A 23,266-nucleotide genomic window follows, 5' to 3' on the forward strand; every position below is an offset into this window, starting at 1 on the left:
GCACCATCAGGGTGAGGATCACGCTCACCTACAACACACACACACACACACACACATCTGTTACTGTTCAACCATGGTACAAAAAATTACAGTGTCTGAAGCGAATCTACAGAAGGCCTTTATAACAGCTTCATAAGCACTGTGTAATTTCCTGGAGAATTTATGAGAAGGCTTATGAAGTGAAATTATATAAACAAGAGAAGAAACTTCAAACAGAACTAGAACTCTAGCATATGTTCATACACACTGATCTATTTTATTGTTTCTATTACTATTATTTCTATTTATCTTATATTATTTCCATTTTATACTACTTCTGATGTATAGGTATTTAGGGAAATTCTTTTCTTTTCTTTGACGTTAGTCCTCCTGCTTGTGCTGTTGTGTCAACTTCAATTTCCCCTACAGGCAGAATCAATTATCTTATCTTATCTTATCTTATCTCATCTCATCTCATCTCATCTCATCTCATCTCATCTCATCTCATCTCATCTCATCTCATCTCATCTCATCTCATCTTATCTTATCTAACGTGTTCAGGTTTGGTCAAAGTTTTCATTCTTAACACTTACACTAAGCCAACACAAGTCTAACACAGGGTCACAGAGCTCATTTTCACCACAGGAATTTGATGTACTTATTTATAGAATAGCACAATAAGCTGTCCATTATATGAATAAAATATCACAATAAATTAATGATCAGCACTCACCTGCAGCTCAGGGCTTCTGGAGTAAAAATAAAACCTTAAAACAGATCAGTTTTAAAATGACAATCCACCGATAACGATCATTAAAGATAAAGTGATAAACTTCATAAATACTTTTACGCTATCTCATGGCTTAAGACGTAGAGTTTATATACAGGAACTCATTCAGTATTGCTTCATAAAATATTTATGCAAGGTTTATGAATGTGTTATGAAGGCCCAGTGTAGGTAGTCTTCAAATAAAGTGCAGTGTCTGGTTTACTTACGATCAGGAAACATGGAGTAAATGGAGCATGGAGTAAGAATTATTTTTACTGTAATTTTACTACAATATTCAGGAACTTAGTCTTAACTGATAGGTGCGCTTCAACTAAAGTGTTTCCAAATGTGAAACTGGAATGTAAACGTAGAATTAAGACACAGAGAGAATAACTCACAGCTTATTTAAATGCATGAATACACACAGTAAGTCTTTCGTAACCGAGCAGGCAGAAATAATTTATGAGATGCACGGGGTTTTTCATCAGCTGTACTGCAGGGAAGTCGAGCACAGATGAATATTTTAAAAAGCAGAAGGCGGTTCTCGTCTCAGAGCTGTTCCAAACTATTTACTATTTAATAATTATTTAAAAATACTTCATCTGATATGTCTGTATATTTCCAGCAGTAGACATATTCAGTAAAATATCCTTGAATAAGTATTAAAATGCATTTAAATAAGTGTTTCCTTACACTGTCTGTTTTTTTTTACTGTATTTTTACGAGAGGTATGTTAAGTAAAGTGTTTATAACGCTACACAACAGCTACATAAGCCTTTCAACCTCTTAAATGTACATAAACGTTTATGAAGGCTTATTCAACACACATTAGCTGTCACAGAGCCTCTGATGTCAAGCTGAGTTGTGTTATAAAATCTTCTGTGTTGACGTTTAAATGTCATGATATATAATTACCATGCAGGAGAAAACGTCTGTGTTTGTGAGTGTGAGATACTAACAGACACGTATGCCGTTAGACACGTGACGAGTGACGCGGTGATGGCGTAGGGAATCGAGGTGTCTGGACTTTTAGCTTCTTCTCCTGTAGTGGCGATTATATCAAACCCGATGAAGGCGTAGAAACAAGTAGCAGCTCCCTGCATCACCTGTAAAATATAATACATCAACGTGATCACAAGATATTTCAGTGTAATTTTCATTCATAGAACTATAACTATTACATTTCATAACAGTTGAGTATATTCTTGGTAATCAAACATCAGTTAAACGTGTTGTAAAAAAAATGGGGAAAAAATAAGAAATGAATGCTAAAAATTAAAAATTTGTGTTTTAAATAAAATTATTATTGCATTTTTAGACATTAAGAAGATTTCAATGCTAATTTTAAGGCCAATACTTCTAATTAATTCATTAATTTAATGAAAAACATAAACTGCACAGACATTCAATATTTTGTAGTGACTTAATAAAATTGAGAATAGTGTAGTACGCTGTAAATGCAGAACAGAATGAAAAAAAGCTAAACAGCAAGATTATGTTTGCAATGTTTTCCATTTTCTCCATACAGTGGATGAAAGGTTTAATTATGAATTATGAAAAGTTTTGCATTGAGAATGTCTCAGGTTTTAATAGTTAATTATTAATCACCTCAGCATTAAAATTCTTCATCTTTAACAGTAAGTTAAACTGAAAACTTCATACATGTGCTGGAGATAACGGCTGCATTTTATTTTATTAAAAATAAACTGTTTTCATCCTCACCCCTGACCAGCCGTAGGGCAGAAACCTGCCGTCCTCCCAGTTCTCTCCGGACAGGAAGAAGAGTCCTGCGATCACCATGAACACCCACACGAGCAGATTCACCACGTTCAGGACGTTATTGAAGCTCACTGAGTTTTTCACTCCAAGAGCTACGATCACGGTCACGATAACGGCGATGACCAGAGCCAGCAGGTCGGGATACGATTCCTCTCCTTTACCTGAAGAGGAGCAAAGAGGAGAATCGTTTAGCGTGGACACGCACTCCAACTGCATCACCAAAATATTATTCAGCTGACAGAGAGATGAATTCAGACCCATCATCTAGTCTTTTTGTATTTGATATACTGATTATTAAAAATGACTAATAATTAGAACAAGAATTAGAAAATCACTGATCAAAACCCTGAGTAACAATTTAACACAACTTAAAATTACAGCTTTTACCTCTGACTGTTACAGAGCGCTGACACTGGAGACTCCTTCTCCTTACAAAAAACTTGATCATATCAGTGATTGTTTTTAACGTTTTCTTTATCTTTATTAACACAGCACAGGAAAAACTCCACCCTATGACGTTGTTAACGTTCTCCAGAACCTGTGAGATGGTGTCGTACCGAGGCCGTTGAGAGTGCCGAGGTGTGTGATCATGTATCGGCTGATGCTGTGGTTGGCCAGAGAGTCGAACATGCTGCTGAGGGCGCTCGCTCCGGCCGCCGTGCCGATCAGGTACTCCAGGATGAGGTTCCACCCGATGAAGAAGGCCACAAACTCCCCCACCGTCACGTAGCTGTAGGTGTACGCCGAGCCGGTGGTCTTTGGCACTCGCACGCCGAACTCAGCATAGCACACACCTCGATGATAAACAAAACACGACCTCTGTATCAGTTCAGACCACACGCTGAGATAAAACACGGTCAGGACCTGGACTTGTGAACAATAAAGTGACAGACTGAAAAAATATCACGTAATATTTCTCATCTGGCGGAACCATTAAAACCTCCATGCCGAACCTACACCAGAGTGTTTCCTGATCAGAAAGGTTTCTTTTAAACTCCTCTGTCCTGAAGATTAACGTTACAGCTTTACCTCTGACTGTTACAAAACTCTGACACTGGAGACTCCTTCCATCAATGTTAAATAAACATCTCCTTACGGAAAACTGAAACTATTAACTGTCTAGATAAAGGCTGAATAATCTCATATTTGCTTCAGTGTAACCTGATAATGAGAAATATTAGATGAGGAAGGTGTTGTAGATGATGTAGATGATGTAGATGATGTAGATGGTGTAGATGGTGTAGATGATGTAGATGATGTAGATGGTGTAGATGGTGTAAATGATGTAGATGATGTAGATGATGGAGATGGTGTAGATGGTGTAGATGATGGAGATGATGGAGATGGTGTAGATGATGTAGATGATGGAGATGATGTAGATGATGTAGATGGTGTAGATAGTGTAAATGATGTAGATGATGTAGATGATGTAGATGGTGTAGATGGTGTAGATGATGGAGATGATGTAGATGGTGTAGATGATGGAGATGATGGAGATGTTGGAGATGGTGTAGATGGTGTAGATGATGGAGATGATGGAGATGATGGAAATGTATTTCAGACTCTTTCACACACACCACCCGTCTCATATAAGATGAAGCACCATCTTAATCCGGCTTTCAACGCCTGAACTTCTTCCTAAATGTCGTGTCTGATGAACGAGCCTCTCACCTGACAGAATCGATGCCACAGCAGCGATGATAAATGACAAGATCACTCCTGGTCCTGCCATTTCCTTAGCAACCAGCCCGGCGACCACGTACATGCCCGTGCCCACGCAGCTGCCCACGCCCAGAGACACCAGGTCCACGGTGGTGAGAACCTGCGCCAGTCTGGCGGTTCCGTGTAGATCCCCAGAACCCTCCTGCATGGAGTGCAGAGGTTTGGTTCTCAGCACGCGAGAGTGAAGGCCGTACCATGACGCCTCCCACTTGATCCTCCGGGGGTTCAGCTTAGCGAAAACAGAGCTCATCATCTTCACTCAGAGACGCGGGTGAAGCGTTTCCTCGTCACTGTGATCTTCAGCTCCTCGTCTCTCTCAGGCTAACAAGAACAGAGAGCTTCATGATGTCCGAGGAACTGAGTTAGCCTGATAATAATAATAACAATAATAATAATAATAATAATAATAATAATAATAATGTTTATTTATATAACACTTTAAAAAAGAAGAAAAAAGAGTGTAATGATTAAAATACAGAGAGAAAATAATCTGGGATACAGAAAAAAGAATGAGAGAAATGTATAAAAACAAGTGAATGCAAAAGAGAATAAATTTATTCTCAGATTTTTTGCCTCAGTTTCTTGAAGCTGTTTAGGAAAAATCCCAGAACCGGTTGCCATAGTGACTGAAATCCAACTTCACCCTGTTCACATCTGTTTCTGCGATAAGAAGAATTTGGGAATTCTGTCTGACTTCTGTTTGAAGATCCAACAGTTTCAGTGTTTAACGTCACGGCACTGATGAAGGATGAAGCATGATCGTTCCAGATAAAACAATATTAAAATTATTTCTAAGTGACAGACGCAGTGTTTAATTACTGCAGTGACGAAGCGTCTGATCCTGAATTCTCTGTAAATGAAAGATAGAGTTATTGTGTAGGAGCTCAGAGGACATTACAGTTCTCCATTTATCACTAAAACACACAGTTCTCCTCATTCAGCAGTGAAGAGAACGTCCCGGACTTTAGAGATATTAAAGCAGTGATAATGAAACATTTTAAACACTTCACTGATTACTGCTTCTTAAAGTTGAGCTTGTTATCAGGAACGATTCTTGACGCAGTTTTTAGCCTTCAGAGGCTGAGAGTTAAGATTTTAGGTCAGAAAATATATTTTTGTGCTTCATTTGATTTTTGTTAGAATGCACAGTTTCTTTAAAAACCTTTCTCGATTTCTAACAATCATATAAATGTAAAGACACTTTAAATTTGTGAGGTGCAATATTGCCGTGCCGTTGAAATTGATTTGTAAAAGTATGAGAGAAAATGAAATAAAATGAAAAAGCCAGTCATCTTTGCTGTGTCCGTATACAGGCTTCTTCTCCTGTATATTAAAAATAACTAAAGACTGAGAGAAATCAGGTAAAGGTAAAAGATCAGGTGTTTTTTTTAAATCTGCATAAAAAGCATTATATTTACTGTTACGCTGTTGACGCAGAGAAAAAGTGCATAATAGTAATAGAAAGTTCTAAAGTGTAAAAAAAATTACACAACGGTCCAAATTACTATTCTACTACTACTAATAATAATAATATTAATAATAATATTTTATGTGTAAAATATTATGTAAAAAAGTCACAATCAAAAATCATTTCTGTGGCAGAGTATTAAAGCTATTAAAAATAAAGATTTTGTAAAGTTTCTACATTTCAGGAAATTAGCCACACCCCTGGTAGGATCAGAGCTGCTCGGCCACGCCCTCTTCCCACAAGGCAAGTATATTGTTTGAACAGAGTGGGCGGAGTCAGTTGGGGAAAAGGGGCGGGTTGTGAGCCTTTATATTGCAGTTGTAATTCTTTGTGCTGCAGCAGTGGGCGCTAAACATTACGTACTGCTCCTTTAATATCATTACGTACTGCTCCTTTAATATCATTACGTACTGCTCCTTTAATATCATTACGTACTGCTCCTTTAACTCAATCTTCTGGTAGTTAATTTAAATATGATTCACTTTCTCCTTCAGCTGGAAATCTGTATCGTCTCGTCACGTCTCGTCACGTCACTTCACTGTGTTCACGTGTGTGTTTTTCATCTCTTTCACTGTGACGTCAGACATCAGACACACTCCAATTACAGCCAGAGACTGATTCCAGACCTGAAACACAGACACGCCCCTGAAACACAGACACGCCCCTGAAACACAGACACGCCCCTGAAACAGTGACACGCCCCTGAAACAGTGACACGCCCCTGAAACAGTGACACGCCCCTGAAACACAGACACGCCCCTGAAACAGTGACACGCCCCCAAAGAGCTGTTCTGTAATAATCATCCCCAGTGTGAGAGAACCGCTCAGAGTCAGAGAACATCTCTGCTACAGAAAAAAACTGAGGTTTAGAAATGCAGATGTGCAGAGATCATCAGAGAGATGGAGGGGAAACTCTCTCTCTCTCTCTCTGTCTCTCTCTCTCTCTGTCTCTTGCTCTCTCTGTCTCTCTCTGTCTCTTGCTCTCTCTGTCTCTCTGTCTCTCTCTCTCTCTCTCTCTCTCTCTCATTTTCCGTTTAAAGATGCTGTAATTACTCTGATCAGTCTCTCGTGTCTGAGCAGCCCACTCATTTCTCCTTGTTGTGGCACGCTTTCATTAAAGCCTGTACTTTCACAGCGAATGCACAGTTTGTACAAAGTACAAAATAAGAATAAAACACTTGGAGGGGAAGCTATTATAGGAAAATAATCCACAACGTGGTGGTGCGATGCGGCCTGAACGTAATGCGGAGTTACTGCACCCTGAAGTGGATTATTTTCCTGAAACAGTGTTTTATTTCTCTTATACCACAGTGTTTACAATTATTTATTCATTTATTAAAGAATGACATCATCCTCTTTATCTGTTTATTGTTACATTTAGTGTTCAGTGAAATGGGTTAGTTCCTGCTGTCACTTACGTTATAGCAGCTATAAACACTCGTTCCCTCACCAGCCTCTTTATTCTCTCTCTTCAAGTTAATAAGAATAAAACACGCAGCTTGTTCCGCACGTTACTGAGAAACCGCAAAGAAGCGTAAACTCCTCTGTCCTGAAGACAGAAAACTTACAGTTACAGCTTTACCTCTGACTGTTACAAAGCGCTGACACTGGAGACTCCTTCCATAATGTTACAGAAACATCTCCTTCCAGAAAACAAGGAATTTTTAATCCATTTATTATCAGTGGAGCGTCCGCTGTACACGTGAATGAGCTGTTACTATAGAAACGATAACGTGTCAGAACGAGCGCATTAATATAAACCTGCGCTGCTGTCAGAGCTGTAAACTAATCAACTCCTTCTGCTTCGAGACTTCGGCAGCGCTGTGGTATAAGGTTGAATAAAATAAAAAAGAGACTGAGCTAAATCAGGAAACTGTACAGAAACACACACAGAAAAAAATCCATAATAAAAATATGATAAAATGCTTTGATTTAATTGTAAAGATTTCTAAAACTGCACTAGATTTTAATCCTAACACAGACAGCGAGCTCTGTGTGTCCGTGCAGATGATTCATTCAGAGGAACCTTGACTTGACTGATGATGTGAATTTAATTGCATTTCCTCTTTATGTTCAGACAAAGCACTGACGTCACGACCAGAGTCCAGAGACGAGCCATTCTTCACCGCTCGCCAACCACCACACCCTGAGCACGACATACACTGTGTAAACACCGCTCAGTGTGTGTGTGTGTGTGTGTGTGTGTGTGTGTGTGTGTGTGTGTGTTTTCTGTTTTAAAAAGTCTGTTCACTGTGGCACTAATGAGAGTTGCTTTATTTTGAGATTGAAGCCTGACATGCAGCTTTCAGAGCTTGTCAAGTGCAAGGACGAGCAAATACCTACATGAATAAGCATGCTGAGAGACAGAGAGAGGGAGAGAGAGAGAGGGAGACAGAGAGAGAGAGAGGGAAGAGAGAGAGAGAGAGAGAGAGAGAGAGAGAGAGAGAGACAGAGAGACAGAGAGAGAGAGGGAAAGAGAGAGAGTGAGAGAGAAGAGAGAGAGAGGGAAAGAGAGAGAGAGAGAGAGAGAGAGAAAGAGAGACAGAGAGGGAAAGAGAGGAAAAGAGAGAAAGAGAGACAGAGAGAGAAAGAGAGGTATTATGTAGTTATATTTCATCACATAATGTGGCTTTAGTGAGGAAAGACAGCTCACATGGGAGCAGTGTTCATCCCTGACCTCTCTAACATACTGGAAAATGAGATCACACGCCTGATGATGATGATGATGATGATGATGATGATGATGATGGATGAAGTGCAGTGTTTATCAGTTACTCCATTAGTCACATGTTGGTTTCCTGTCAGCGTTAAACTAGCAGGTTCACCCTCGTCCAGTTTGGAGAGCTGATAAATCTGAAATTAGAGATAAGCTAACGCTAATGCAGTCTCCAGTTTAAGTGCTTTGTAAGTGTTGTTTTTATTTTAATCATTATTTTGACATTTCAGTTTCATAGGGAGGAAATGATGGAGTAATTATAAACACCTCAGCGCTGATGTGAGGGTGAAGCTGAAGCAATGCCAAATATTTACACACTAACATGAAGAGTTAAGGACACACACAGACACGGAGCTGTACGACGCTCCATCAGATCTAATCTGATCTCCATCAACATGTCCGACTGCACCATTTACTGCAATAAATCACAGCTTTAATAAGGTTAAAATACCTGCGTCATCACACGCGGGCTATTTATTTTCACTTTGTTTAGCTGTTTATTAAATATTCATTAAATATTTAGCATTTTTTTAGCAAGGATTAACACAAAAATTAATGTGACTAAGGAGGATTGTGGAAAAAAAAGATTATCTATAATGAAAAATCACATTAATGGTGATAAATAATAACGATTGTTATTTTTGAGCTTGTCAGGACACACAAACACACACACACACACACACGCACACACACACACACACACAAACACACACACACACATACACACACACACACACATGTAAATCTAACTTTGTGGGCTGTTTGTATTGACTTGCGTATTAACCTACCCAACTAACGCTACACCGAAACCTGACCTGTTTGTTTTAGGCATTTTTCCTCTAATAATGTACACAAGCAAGCAAACAAACAAACAAACAAACAAACAAACAAATGCTTCTATGGAACAGATGGTCACATATTCAGTCTTATTCTCATCACTCGGTCCCCACACACAGATAAATACCTGCACACTGACAGATCTCCACCAGACACTAAACAGGACACTGCATTCACACACACACTGTTCCACTTCTCCACTTCTCCACTTTTCTCTCCTCCACATTTCAGACACATCACACCTGAGATAACACCTCTGCACTCTCAGCCAATCACAAACGAGAAAAGCGAGCTGGCTGTTTAGAATAGCTAGATTTACACCAAAACGCGTTTCTGATAAAAGTCAGTCCAGCAGAAGAAGAGTGTGAGGTTTTCACACACACACACACACACACACACACACACATCTCAGTTTATCTGCTGGAGAGAAATTCGGATTTATTTTGTGTATAAGCTCCATCCAGGTCCAGCAGGACTCCAGAGACAACATCAGGCAAACAGCTGGCACTTTCTAGCAGATGTTAGATGTTATTTTAGAAAGTAGATATTTGATGGAGAAGAGAAGCATCACCTGACCCTTTCAGAGCTCCTCTCACCACCACGGAGCTGAAGGCTTTAAGGCTGTAATGGAGACAGGTGAACAGGTGGAAACAGCAGGAAGGAATGGACATTGTGGAGGAGAAACTCACGGTTCGTGGTGCAGATTGCTCGGTGCAGTGCTCCATGGCGGTGCTGGAGCTCCACAGCGGAGACTCGGAGCGCACAGACGCGCTGAATTATTCACCCACTCCTCCATTAGCTCAGAGCCGCAGATTAATTATTCATCCCCATGGGGCCCATTCAGCGCCGGCTGCTGACGTCATCGCCGCTCCTGCGCTCCTGCGCGCGCACTGCGTGTGTCCTCATTGATTCACAGATCCAGCCATACATCAGCAGAATACCCGGATGTGCACTAACTAAAGGGGAAAGGGTTAACTACAGCGGCTTAACTGTATGCTGCTGCTGCTTAGTGACGTGCTGATAATCGATAACACGATACTGTGACGATAAACTGCATAACAGCTTTAAAGTGTTTGCTGTAAATCATGCAGAGAGTTAGACAGGTATCATGATATGAAAATGTGGTGTCCAGTTTCTCTACATGGAGCTCTGGCTGAAAGGAGAAAACGTTTAAAAGCTTTCCTCAAGGTCAAAAGTTAGACTTTAGACTTTTATACTGAAATATCCAGCAATATTTAATAAAAGTGATCTGAAGACTCTGTTATGAAGGTGCAAAAAATGCACTGTATTTTATAGTGTGATGCTTTATTGAGTTTTTTTTAATTGACCTGTAACTCTGATTGTAATAATAATAATAATAATAATAATAAACTTTATTGTATATAGCACCTTTAAAAAGGCCTCTCAAGGCGCTTTACATAGGAAAAGAAAATAGAAACAGGAGTACATAACATAAAACAAAGTATATAAGCATGCATCAAGAACAGTTAATAATAAAATACAATTCAAAATAATAATAACAACAATAACAATAATAATAACTGTCTCACACTCATATGATAGCGTGATATATAAGGGGTTGATGTTTGATATTAAAGTGGAAAACACAGTTTAATTTATTTTCAGCTTACTGTTAATCAATAAAAGATATTTGGGCTCATATGTAACCATGGTAACCATATGTAAACATGGTAATGCTTATATATTAGGGGATGTTCATTTGTTCCAGGATTTAAAAATCTGATTTAATGTGGTGTATCCAAATTTACTGTAGTAAAATGACTGTAATTATCATTCATCAACATCATGTCATTAATACATCACACAATAATCAGTGATTCATCAAACGTTTTCTTCAAATGAAATGTTTAATCAGATTCAGTCGCGTATATTAGTGACCATCATAGTAATAAAACCATCTACTCTGAGCTCTACCTGATAGTGAAACACTCGGAGGAACCAAACACACACCAGAACCAAAAACTGACAGTAAACTGAAGGCACGAAGAATCAGAAATTGCAATGAAACCATGTTGAGATGTGTGACGTGACTCGAGAGTTTTCAGTAATAAAGGCTGACAGAATCCCCACTCTCAGGACGAGTTACAGCTCTCAGTGACGTGAGCTTCGTTCTCGTTCTCCATGTGCTTTGCTTTGTGTTCTGACACGTCTAGTCCTGTCTCTGTCCCTGTTCTGCCATGGCTGATTACCTTACTGTGTACACCTGTTCTGTGTTTTCACCTTGATTTGTTTGCCTACTTAGTATACCCTAGTGTTTCTCTTTGTGTTGCGAAGTCTTGCCAATTGTATCGTGCATTTCTCAGGGTTGTTTATTGTCTGTTGTTTTCGGACTTTCTCTCCAGTACCTGAGCTATTGTTTTGTTTAATTTATTATTATTATTGATTGCGCTGTATTGATATTGCATACATGTGTGTTGATCCCTGCTATGGATTTTGATAATGATTTCTGGATTTGCTCTAATCGAGCCAATGCTGAGAATGTGCACTTCCATCCTGCCTCATCATACAGCATGTCACACAGATACGTGTTCAGAAAGAAAACATGAACATTAAGATCTTATTAGAGCTTGGTTGCTCTACACTTTTCAGGCTGCCTTTGCTTATGCTCAGTATCAGTTAAACTTGTGAAATGCAACTTTTCTTTGGCGATGAACAAAATCCAGGATCTAATCATCAGCCTTTAACGGGACTCTGAGTAAAAGAGTAACAGATGAAAAACTGAAGCTGATAAGGCAGCATGAGGATGAGTGTTTGGTCTGATCAGGGATGTGGCACCTAATTCATTTTTAATTCCCTCTGGAGAATGGCTCTCGAGGCTCGAGTGGATCTCAGGTTCCGCTCGAGACGACCTGTCGCTATGGTGACGGTGTCAGGAGTAAAAACCGGCCATGCTGCGATAAAGAGCGATCCATTTTCCCAGTGCACATTCACGTTCACATTCACATTCACGTTCACATTCTCGTTCACATTCACATTCTCGTTCCTTCCTTATAAACATTTATCATACTGTAAAAGTTCTGAGTTCTGCTGGTTCAGGATTGTTTAAGTTTGAGCAGGATTAAGAAATGATCAGATCTCCTGCATTATGAATGAAGACCTGCGATGATGATGATGATGACGATGATGATGATGGATCTTATTGTCTCACTGTCAGCACGAGCCACTCTGCTTATGTTTGTTCTTACGGGAATTAAATAGACACACAAAGCAGGATGCACGGCAAAGTGTGTGTGTGTGTGTGTGTGTATGTGGGGCAGCTGCTGCCTGAATGAGGCATCAGGAAAAGAAATGTGTGCATAGAAACAAACAGAATATCCATTAAAGCCATTAAAAGTGCCATTATACCAGCGGATTGTTTACACAGAGACATTTGAAAGCCTTTATACATGAATGCAGAGTTACAGATCTGTACAAACACTCACTTCAACATTATACAATAAAAACATAGCAGAATTAAAACTCATCTAGTGTGGAAAAGTACTTAAATTAAATTCAGTTCAGCTTTTCACACAGGATCGATTCAGAGCTCGTCTGAGAGCGGAGCTCATAATCGCAGGTTTGCTTTCACATACACTATACAGTCAAAAGTATGTGCACCCCTGACCATCACACCCATATGTACGTGTTGAACGTCTCATTCCAGATTTATTCCCCGTGTGTTTGCTGTTATAATGAGCTCCACTCTTCTGGGAAGCTTTCCACTAGATGTTGGAGCGTGGCTGTGGGGATTTGTGTTCATTCAGCTACAAGAGCATTAGTGAGGTCAGGCGCTGATGTTGGGATGTCGAGGAGGTCTGGGGTTCAGTCAGTGTTCCAGTTCATCCCAAAGGTGTTCAGTGGGGTTGAGGTCAGGGCTCTGTGCAGGACACTCCAGTTCTTTATCTACTCTTATCCACATGTGATTAGAAAATTTGTGTAACATAATGTAAAGTGTTTAAAAGGCCCGAGCATAAATTGGTTTAAAAAAAATGCTTCTCATGTTTGTTTTATTTTCACATGTAATTTTTTCATGTGTTTATTTTTGACATGTAGGGAACATGATTTCATGTGATTTTCAGCGTGACTGTAATGACAACAGAACTGACACTAAATGACATCATATTAAACACTACACAAGACTACACACATCGCGAGGGTCAGAGTGCGAGAGCCGGACTGCAGTATTCCAGGATGTTCTGCTCGGTTCCTCTATCTGCATCGGGCATCTGCTTTAGATTCACTGTTGCTATGGTGACGCTCTAACTACATCAGCAGCTCACTAAGAGCTTCACAAAAGCACTGTGACGAAGACAATGACGACGATGATAATGATGAGTGTTGTTGTAATGAAGGGTGTGTAAAAGATTTTTGCATTTGTATGTTTACATTCCACTCTTCATCTGATACCATGTGTGTGTTTCAGAAGCTTCTGGATTCCGTGCCTAAGTTCTGTCCAGTGCAGACAGGAGTGGGGTTTGATTAAGTGTGTGCTATAAAAACTGAGCCAAGGTACAAAACATTCTGATCCCTGGCACACACACACACACACACACACACACACAGAGCTCTGTTTTAGAAAGAGGCACACAGCCATGTTAAAGGAAAGCCATCAAAAGAAACCTTTCTGAAAATCAGACACATTTTGTTTGAAGTTTTGTTTGATCATAACTGTGCAGGACAGAAAATAATAAAATAAAACAAAATAAAATGAGATACAGAACTCAAAGATAATGAACAGAGAGCTCACTTTAATTCAATAAGAGATTTCAACAAAATAAACTTATAAAAAGAAAAAAAAAACACGAGCAAGCAGCGCAAGCTTCGATGTCGAGGAATTACATCTTAAAAATCAGGGATTATAATCTGCACATTTCAGCAGTTAATTAATTATTGTCTTAATCATAATTATTTTATTTAATTGCATTGTTTAACTGGGATTATGGGATGTCTAATGAAAAAAAATCCCTAACCATTTATTCACCAGGACATAAATCAGAATATTTCAAATTAAGTCTTGTCTTAAAATATAAATAATAATAAACCCACCACTTATCTCATGTCAGTGATCTCATCGTTATCTCTGTGCTCTAAGAGTCTGGATTGTAGTCTAATAGGATTTTAACCTCCCAGAACCAGCAGCAGGTTTCTGGACTGAAGTCAGACTCATAAAATCCCGGCTGCACCTTTTCCCTCTTATTCCAGCATTTATTTCTGAGAAAAGTCTTTTTATCTGCAGCTGGAACACAGGTATCATCACACATGGGAATATCTCACATCTCCTCCAACAAAAACACCTCCATAAGCTCTGCGTTCCTCCTGAAGCTCCTTCTAAAGAAAAAAAAAACTTTCATGAAGATAAATTGGAGACGTTTGTACAAAAAAACACTTTAGGTGTGAAAAGTATTTGGATTAGAAACAGTGACAGTGATGAGCTGAGCAGAAAGAGCAGGAATCTGATTATTTCTTGGAGTAAGTTCAAAAAACACCAAAAAAACTGAGTTCAGATGAAATATTGTGTAATGCTGAAGATCACTGTTCGAAATTTGGATTTCTGGTGACATCTGCTGGATCCAGCGGAGCTCCTACCTACACACAGGCAGTTTAAAAATAAGAAGATTTTACTAAATAAATAATTATACCTATAATTAATTATAACTTCATTACATATCAATTATTTTTATCTGAATTTATTCTTGAATAATTATTTCATATAATTATCTCTTTACACAACTTCAACTCTTCCTCAGAAAGCCGAACCTCTACAGGTTTCTAAAGGAGTTCTGCTGAAGTCTCTGATCGGTTCCACACAGAACCTTCCCTCTTCAGACAAACCGAAGACAAACCGAAGAACCCAGAGGAAGCTGAACTGAGTTATTTTTGTAAATATATATCATTTACAAATTACTAAAATGACTCAAATGAACAGTGTGTTTTATTCTGAAGGCCTTTTACAAAACACAGTATTATAATAATAATAATAATAATAATAATAATAATAATAATAATAATGAGAGATAGTTTTTCTCTTTATATCTAAGCAGCTTGTTATGCACAGGCACTGATCATATTAGTTCTAATTTTATTTAGATTTTTATAATATGATTATTATTTGTATGATTAATTATATTGCTGATGGCATTAATGCTTCTGGAATACAGTAGATTTGGACCTCAGGGAAAAAAACAGCTCTTTAAATATAAATTATGGTGAGTTTTGTGAATCCGTCTCCTCCTGAGTGATTAAATCAGAGATAACGACGTGGCTGCGTTTAAACACAGTGAGAAACACAGCGAGTGTTAATGAGCCTCTGTCACTGCTCTGAAATCCCAGAGCTGCTGCGCTTCAGATGATTAAAAACCTGCATTTAATTCTGAAAATGATGAGAATAACTGTCTGACTTATAACAAGATTTACTTTCATTTAATTTTATTTCATTTTATTCTCAGGTGCCATTCAAATGTTTCACTTGTTAGAGTTTATTAAAGACTTTTAAACAGCAATATGGACAAATATTACTTTTAAAAAAAGCTTTAACATCATCACTGTAATATCAAATTATAAATGTAAATGTAATAGAGGACACTAATGCGTTCAGGAGAATCTACACTCTACAGTAGGATCCTGGAAGATCTTTTAAAGGTTCTTTGGATCGTCTCAGGGGCAAAATCCTCCTCGAGGAACCTTAATTAAAGCTCCAGAAACATCAATTTAACCTCTGAGTTCTGTATAAACAGTGCAATCAAACCAGAACTACACGCTTACGAGAATAAAGTTCTATCCAACACTCTAAAGCGTAGAGAAATCCTTAAAGGGAACCATCTGTAGAACTCTATCAAAGAGAGTTTCCCTTTCAGGTTCCACACAGAACTCTCGAACCTGTTAAACTTCCTGGAACAGAATATCAACAGTCCTTCTTTATTTTTTTAGGTAATTGGCTCATTGGTTCTACAGAAGACAGAGGTTCCTCTCATGAAAACCTCAGGAACGTTGGTGATGAAGCACGCTTGTCTCAGCTGAGGTTCTAACACACAAAGTCCCGTTACTTTCTGTATAAATGTTCAGGTTGGTCAAAGCAGCTGTGTGTCTTCTAAGTCGGTTCTTGTGTGTACCGAGTCGTCCTCTGAATCCTGGACTAGGAGCTTGTGAAGATCTTGGAGGTCCAGATTCTGGTGATCCTGTAGCTCTGTTCTGGAAAAGCACTGATTTGAAAAATGAAGATGTTCCGCTTTTGCCCATTGAACATGTGCGATGGAGTGAGGCCAAGCTTCTCCTCGACCATGAGGTGATTCCTGAACACTCTACCATGGTGCGGTTCCACATTTCACCTCGTGCTCGCTTCAAAACGATCTCCTCGCACCGGGGATTCTCTAAACGAGCAGGAGAAGAAGTTATGGACATGAACGACTTCATGGTAGTGGAGGAATCTGGACAGGAGTGGCTACAGTCAAAAGCTGTCCTCTGTCCATGAATAAAATCTGATCTCAGCAAGGAGCTAGTCTTGGAGATAAAAGTTCCTGGAGAACATCTCTCGTTCTTCCTCTTGTGCTCCGGGCTCTGTGGAGCGTAGAGCGGGCTCTGCAAGGCCACAGCGTGGAGTGGACTAGGATAGCAATAAACTTCTGAGCCTTGGAGACTTCTCAGATCAGATCTGTAGGACGGTTCCAGGACGACTTGCGGCTGCAGGATGTCGGAGATATCGGGCCAGTGGGAATCAGGGTACAGCTCCACCACGGATAAGAATCCAGCTTCAGGAATCACAACTTGTGAAAAGCCTGGAGTCATGGTGTCACCTTTCCTCACTTGTTCCTGTTTGTTTTTTAATAAACGAGACCTGCACATGGAGTTTGTCTGAAGTTCACGTCCATAACCTGCTGAACTGTCAGTGCTCTGGTGACTTAACGAAGCCAAAGAGGTGGAAAGAGAACTCATGGCGTCATCGTGACTCTCGCAGAATCCAGAGCTCACCCTTGACCTCCCGTCTTCACATTCATGGCAGTGGAGATCTTGTAGATCTTCAGATGAGTGACGTACACCCGTTCTTCTCAGGTCCAGAAATGTTCTGGGATTTCCAACATCTGTGAGGTTCTCATGTGAAAGACTACGTCTGAGTTTCAGCCTAACAGAACTCTCTTCCACCCAATACCGATATCGCCCTGGTTGGAATGTTATTAGATCATCTAAGTGATCAGGACTCTCTCGTTTCTCCAGCGCCACCTCCACCATCTCTTTGTGCCTCACTCTTAAGACTTCAAGCTCCAGAAGTCCAGCAAGAGTCGCACGGAAGCGTCCACGGATTCGTTTTCTTCTCGTTCCTGTCCATATGTCTGCAGTGGAGACCTCCATGACCAGCTCTTGTGTGGTTCCTGGTTAAATGTAAAAAAAAAAAAGGGAACTTCTCTAAGTATTTATAGCGACGTCCTCCATCCAAAGCTCTCTCACTCCGTTCCTCTCACTCCTGAGAGACGCTGATGAGATTATCTCTCTATCAGCTGATCCACATGATCAAACACCAAATGAACCCACAGCTCTGTGTAAAGGTTCCTCTCAGAAGTTAACACCTAACTGAGCACTTTCACACCATGAGATACTTCACGATGATCAATGAGGAGCATCAGAGATCAAAAAGTCTTTCATTCAATTATCTCAAAGGAAATTAGTGCACAACTTTTAAACTTTTTATGCTCTATAACTCGCAATCTAACGTTAATAAAAAAATCAGACTGAAATAAAAACTGTAACAGGAACCATGAGGAACTTTTCCTCTTCTTTCTTGTACATGAAGGAACCAAATCTTTTACAGTGTGTGTTGATGCTCTTGACATCTGAGCAACATTTTACAGCATTGATAAATAAATTTTATCTAATATTTAAACAGCTTCGTGTCTCAAACTCGAGCTGCATCAGAATCTCTAGGGAAAAAAATCAGAATTAACAGATATGATATAATAAGGAGAAAATAAAGAGACAGTTAAATACAAAAAAGAATATAAACCTTAAAATCATGAAAAGTATTCTAATATTTACAAAAAATAGCTTTGTTTATTTTAATAAACGAATCTTAAAATCATGTAATTTCTTTCTCAAAAAAATTCTCATTACAAGATTATAGTCATAAAACCAATTCAGTAACGTACTACGTAGTAAATTCCTAAAATTATATATATATATATATATATATATATATATATATATATATATATATATATATATATATTTTAAATGCTATATGCAATACTGATTTTTAATTTTTTGTTAATTCACTAAAGTTTAATCATAACTACACATTACACACACACGCGCGCGCGTTTAAGAGAACATGTGTTTACTGTTCACATTAAAACAAAAAAACTCCAGTTTTGCTTGAATATATATAAAAAAAACTTTAATTTAATTAATCCAAATGTCCAAATCACAGATCTGGCAACCCTGCTATGAACATTCATCACCTTCATTTCAACTAAAATGTAGATTTTTTTTATATTGGAAAAAAATACAGCACATTCAGGTTTAGTGTAAATCGTCCATTTATTAACAAATAATCATCGAACTCGATATAAAGGATGAGATGAGGATCATCCTCCTCTCGCTTCACTCGTCCGTCTCGGACTCGTCGTCCTGGCTGATCTGGAAGTATCTGAGCTCGTAGGTCTCTTTATCGGACGCCACCACACGCAGCCAGTCTCGCAGGTTATTCTTCTTCAGGTATTTCTTCGTGAGATATTTCAGATACCTGAAGGAGAAAAGAAGTTCACATTCAGGCAGGTTCAGTTATAAACTCCGCGATGAATCACTAAATCTACATCTTCAGGAATCTTCAGGAACGTGCACTGTTGTATTTTTTTCTTTTTTAAATGGGTGGTTGAGTGCAAAACTTTGTGCACCCCATGACAAAATATAGACAACAGCTAACTTTACAGTTACACATTTGATGTGTTTGGTTTCAGAAATGTTCCTTTATCATCATAAACAACAGAAATTGCCAAATAGTTAAGATCTTAATGTTAAGCTCTGTCTAAACTCTTCTACATCCTCTGAACAGCTTCTCGAGACTCTGCTTTTAATGGATTCTTTCCACAAACACACAACTTCTTGTAATTGCATTATTTTTGTTGCTAGGTTCAAAAAACCATCAAGGGGGCACAAACTTTTGCAATTAACAGCAGCACTGCTCTGATTCTCCGTAGCTCTCACCTCTTGGAGAACTGTTTTTCTGATGAGACGCTGATCTTGTTCCTCTGCCGAGCGATCTGCACCACGCTACCCAGGTTTCCAGTTTTACCGTTAACCTTCACCTTCTCTCTGAGGAACGTCTCCTGTTAGTGACACGACAACATGACACACTAGGGAAGAGAACCCTAGCTATTAAACTAGGGAAGAGAACCCTAGCTATTAAACTAGGGAAGAGAACCCTAGCTATTAAACTAGGGAAGAGAACCCTAGCTATTAAACTAGGGAAGAGAACCCTAGCTATTAAACTAGGGAAGAGAACCCTAGTTATCACGCAGTATTAGTGATGTGTCTATTATATTCAAAAGCTTTAATATTTAACCCTCAGACAACGATCATTCTTACAAAGTTGGCCGAGTCGAGGATGCCGTCCTCCACGGGGTGCGTGCAGTCCAGCGTGAACTTCCACGCAGCTCCTTTCCTGCTCTTCTTCCCTGCAGGCTGCTGTCTCTTCTGCAAAAACAGTACAAAGAAATCAAACTTATTTGCTTAAAAAAGAACACTTCACTGAAATTCTGAAATTTCTAGACGGTCTTTTTTCATCTAGGAAAAACCAGACGAATATAATCCAATAATCATTTAAAAATCATCCATTTTTTCCCCTTTCATGTTAAACTTCACTTCAGGATTGAACTGTAAAGCTGAGCTGGGTCTGAAAAGTAATGCTTTAAATAAATATAAATCAAAATGATTATTTTATAATATGGACTCATGTCTTAATAGATGTTTATACAGTTATTAACATTTACATGACAGTTTACACTGATATTTGTGCGCTCGTGTCTGCTCAGGTTTTCTTCTTTACTCCATTTTGTTATTTAAGGAAACTTTATTACACCAAGAATGAAACCTTTAAACTCTCGCTGAATCTCAAAGCTGCTACTCCAGTTTTTCTCATAAAACATGAAATGACTTGAAAATCCATAAAACTTTATTAACATTTATTTACATGCATGAACAACTGAAAACTAACACACCACTGCACACATGTTTGGTTTTGTTATGTAAAGATATTTCATGTGCAGTTTATATTTTTGGGATTTCAGTGTAAATAAATCTCATATTCTAAAAATGTGAACCAGGAGGAAAAGAAATCAAACTAAACCACAATATTTTACTCTTTTCTCTTAATAACACATTATTATCAGATCTGCACGTGCTCTGATCTCAAACCGACGTGTCAAAATGAACTAACGTCACTTCCTGATATCGCTTTCATAACTTTCAATAAATATTTACTATCAAATATCGAACACAGAGGATTACTGTAACTACAAAACCGCCAGTAAAATATTACTAAATAAACGTTTTTAGGGAAAAGCTGCTTCAGAGCTCAGACGTACCGGCGCCATGTTGAGCAGAGCGAGTTAAAAAGGAAGTGACGTCAATGCGCATGCGCTTTCGCTGACAGAGACAGGAAGCAGAATTAATATTCCATTTATATGAACCATACTAATGTAGGACTAATTTACAACTGAACTTAATTTTATTATTTAACTTCTGTTTCTTTCTGCGTGTGTCCTAAATGTTCTCGGCTTCTGTAGTTTATTTCATCTCACCTGCTTTATTCAATAAAGTGCAAAAAGTTTAGAAGAAAGTGGTGAAGATAAAAAATATATATATTCTAATTAAGACATTTAGTGCGTCTGCTTTCATCATTATATCACAACAAAACCTCATAAAACATCGAATAGTGTGTGTTCAAATATTCAGATTTAAAAATGAGCAAAATCTCTTTTTCTGAAAGTAAAAAAAATTAAAGTTACTGTTATCACCCAATAACATCACGCGTAAACTCCTCTGTCCTGAAGATGTCGGAAAACTTACAGTTACAGCTTTTCCTCTGACTGTTACGAAGCGCTGACACTGGAGACTCCTTCCTTACATGTTACATATAAACGTCTCCTTACTTCAACTCCACGTCCCTGTGAATGAGCCGTTGCTATAGAAACGATAATGTATTAGAACGAGTGCATTAATATAAACCTGCACTACGGTCAGAGCTGCTGTTATAGAAAACTAATCAACACCTTCTGACCAATCAGAGTGCAGAACTCAGCAGCTCTGTGCTGTGAATCTTCTCTGTAGGTTCAGGTTCTTACAGTCAGTGGGCTGAAGCTGCCTCACTGCTGCCCCCTAGCGAGCGGCTTAAACACAGCAGTATTACAGAGAGTGACTTTAAACAAAGGAACCTGCATGGAGACATTTCTGATTATAAACTCTACAATTAAAGATGATTTAATCTGTATATTAATCCGACACAGTCAGTGTTGTTCTGTTTATTCTATTACACTAAAACTGCTTTCTATTGCACTCTGTTGCTAGTTTTTTCCATCTCGCCCTCAGTGTCTCTGCTCCTGCAGTAACTCAGCTCATGTTTAGGTGAATTTCTGTCTGAAAGATGACTCACGTTTCCTCCAACTGACTTTATTCCGTGTTATATATAAACCAGAAAATGTCTAACTGTAAAGTCCACAAAGCCTGGGGCCGAGCCATTACAGCATCATGACTCATCCTTATAGCAGTGTGTGAGAGCAGGGTGGAGAACACACACACACACACACACACACACACACACACACACACACACACACACACACACACACACACACACAGGAATAAAGTGCTTACTGCAGGTTTTTATACTCAGCTCAATCCTGTAAAAGTCCAATCAACAAATCAACTTATAATCAGTAAAGAAACCACAAATATTCACAATATTCAACTTTTATTTTTCCTCCATTTTATACTTTATATTTTCAGTTAAATTGTCATGAGCTCCTTTGGTGACTGATTAACTTTCCTCTGAAGGTACTTGAGGTCAGAAAACAGGGAAATCAGCATCTTTCTAAATTTTAAAAGATATTCTTTAAGTAGTTTTTAATTTCCCATCATCTTAAACTCTTTCCTGACCAGAGTACTGAAGATTCTCCAGGAAGAAACTGAAGATTCTCCATCTTACCGAGTAGAAACTACAGAATTATTATTATTATTATTATTATTACACATTATTACTTAATTTCCTTATCTATAATAGATAAAGTTCTGACTTATAGAAAGTTTTACTGTTTTTTTCCCTCCCTCATTTCTCTCATAATTTTTAATGGCATAAAAATAACAAATTATTAATTAATAAAATCTGAGAGCGCCAGCCTTTTCTATTCAAGTTGAAACATTTAAAATGTTATCTCTTTATTCTTAATTTAAAAAAAACTTGCACCTTCGCATTTTTAATGGGTATGGAGAATTAGAAATTAAAAAAAAGTTTAAATAATTTATTATTGTAAGAAGACTTTTCCATCTATTCCTGTGTAAATTCCTGTGTAAGAATATTTAATCCTGTGTTAATGAAGGAAAGGCGGCGTGACTCACTAACAGGTTTAACCTGAACTGACTCTCACCTGGATCATCCTGTACACCATTAAAAGTTATTCTTCGTTCTGTTTTCGTCCCAGAGCCTCCTGTACGAAGCTCAGCGTTTGCTCCAGGTTCTATTTTAGCTTTTATTTTTTCTGCAATTAAATACACTTTTAAAATTATAAAGAATAGAAAAGCACTTTAACAATATAATCTAAAGAGTTTAGACACTTCTTAAAGACAGAAGTTAATGGAATAAATCAGAAACCCTTCAGACCATCAAAACCTCTCTCTCTCTCTCTCTCTACACATATATATCAATTATCTTCCTCTCTGAAATGAGTTTAGAGGATTTTACTCGAGCCATTAAACCACAGATTAACTGGTGATGAGATATAAATATAAATTCCCT

General features: G+C 38.4%; 2 protein-coding genes across 2 annotated transcripts in view; both read right to left on the bottom strand.

Annotated features, from left to right (window-relative positions):
* Nucleotides 1-4,569, bottom strand: part of slc7a14b (solute carrier family 7 member 14b) — a 9,615-nt gene extending 5,046 nt beyond the window's left edge. The window contains exons 1-5 of the mRNA XM_026938273.3: nucleotides 4,199-4,569; nucleotides 3,085-3,321; nucleotides 2,471-2,688; nucleotides 1,708-1,854; nucleotides 1-28 (exon numbers count right to left, since the gene is read on the bottom strand). The exon at nucleotides 1-28 is cut by the window's left edge and continues 181 nt beyond it. Coding sequence (XP_026794074.3) covers nucleotides 1-28; nucleotides 1,708-1,854; nucleotides 2,471-2,688; nucleotides 3,085-3,321; nucleotides 4,199-4,502 — 934 coding nt within the window. The 5' untranslated portion in view covers nucleotides 4,503-4,569. The remainder of the gene's footprint in view (nucleotides 29-1,707; nucleotides 1,855-2,470; nucleotides 2,689-3,084; nucleotides 3,322-4,198) is intronic.
* A 14,207-nt stretch (nucleotides 4,570-18,776) lies between these two features.
* rpl22l1 (ribosomal protein L22-like 1) lies at nucleotides 18,777-20,909 on the bottom strand. The gene is made up of 4 exons (XM_026938094.3): nucleotides 20,841-20,909; nucleotides 19,843-19,950; nucleotides 19,462-19,583; nucleotides 18,777-19,000 (listed from the first exon to the last, which is right to left on the bottom strand). The coding sequence occupies exons 1-4, from the start codon at nucleotides 20,847-20,849 to the stop codon at nucleotides 18,859-18,861; spliced, it is 381 nt and encodes a 126-aa protein (XP_026793895.1). The 5' UTR covers nucleotides 20,850-20,909; the 3' UTR covers nucleotides 18,777-18,858.
* Nucleotides 20,910-23,266: the final 2,357 nt, after the last annotated feature.

Source organism: Pangasianodon hypophthalmus, chromosome 22 (assembly GCF_027358585.1).
Source record: "Pangasianodon hypophthalmus isolate fPanHyp1 chromosome 22, fPanHyp1.pri, whole genome shotgun sequence".
Lineage (NCBI taxonomy): Eukaryota > Metazoa > Chordata > Actinopteri > Siluriformes > Pangasiidae > Pangasianodon > Pangasianodon hypophthalmus.

Coding starts and splice junctions, on each gene's coding strand:
- rpl22l1 (XM_026938094.3), bottom strand. Junction 19,584..19,842: donor TCCTCGACTCGGCCAACTTT/GTAAGAATGATC, acceptor TGTCACTAACAG/GAGACGTTCCTCAGAGAGAA. Junction 19,001..19,461: donor GAAAAACAGTTCTCCAAGAG/GTGAGAGCTACG, acceptor TTTCTCCTTCAG/GTATCTGAAATATCTCACGA.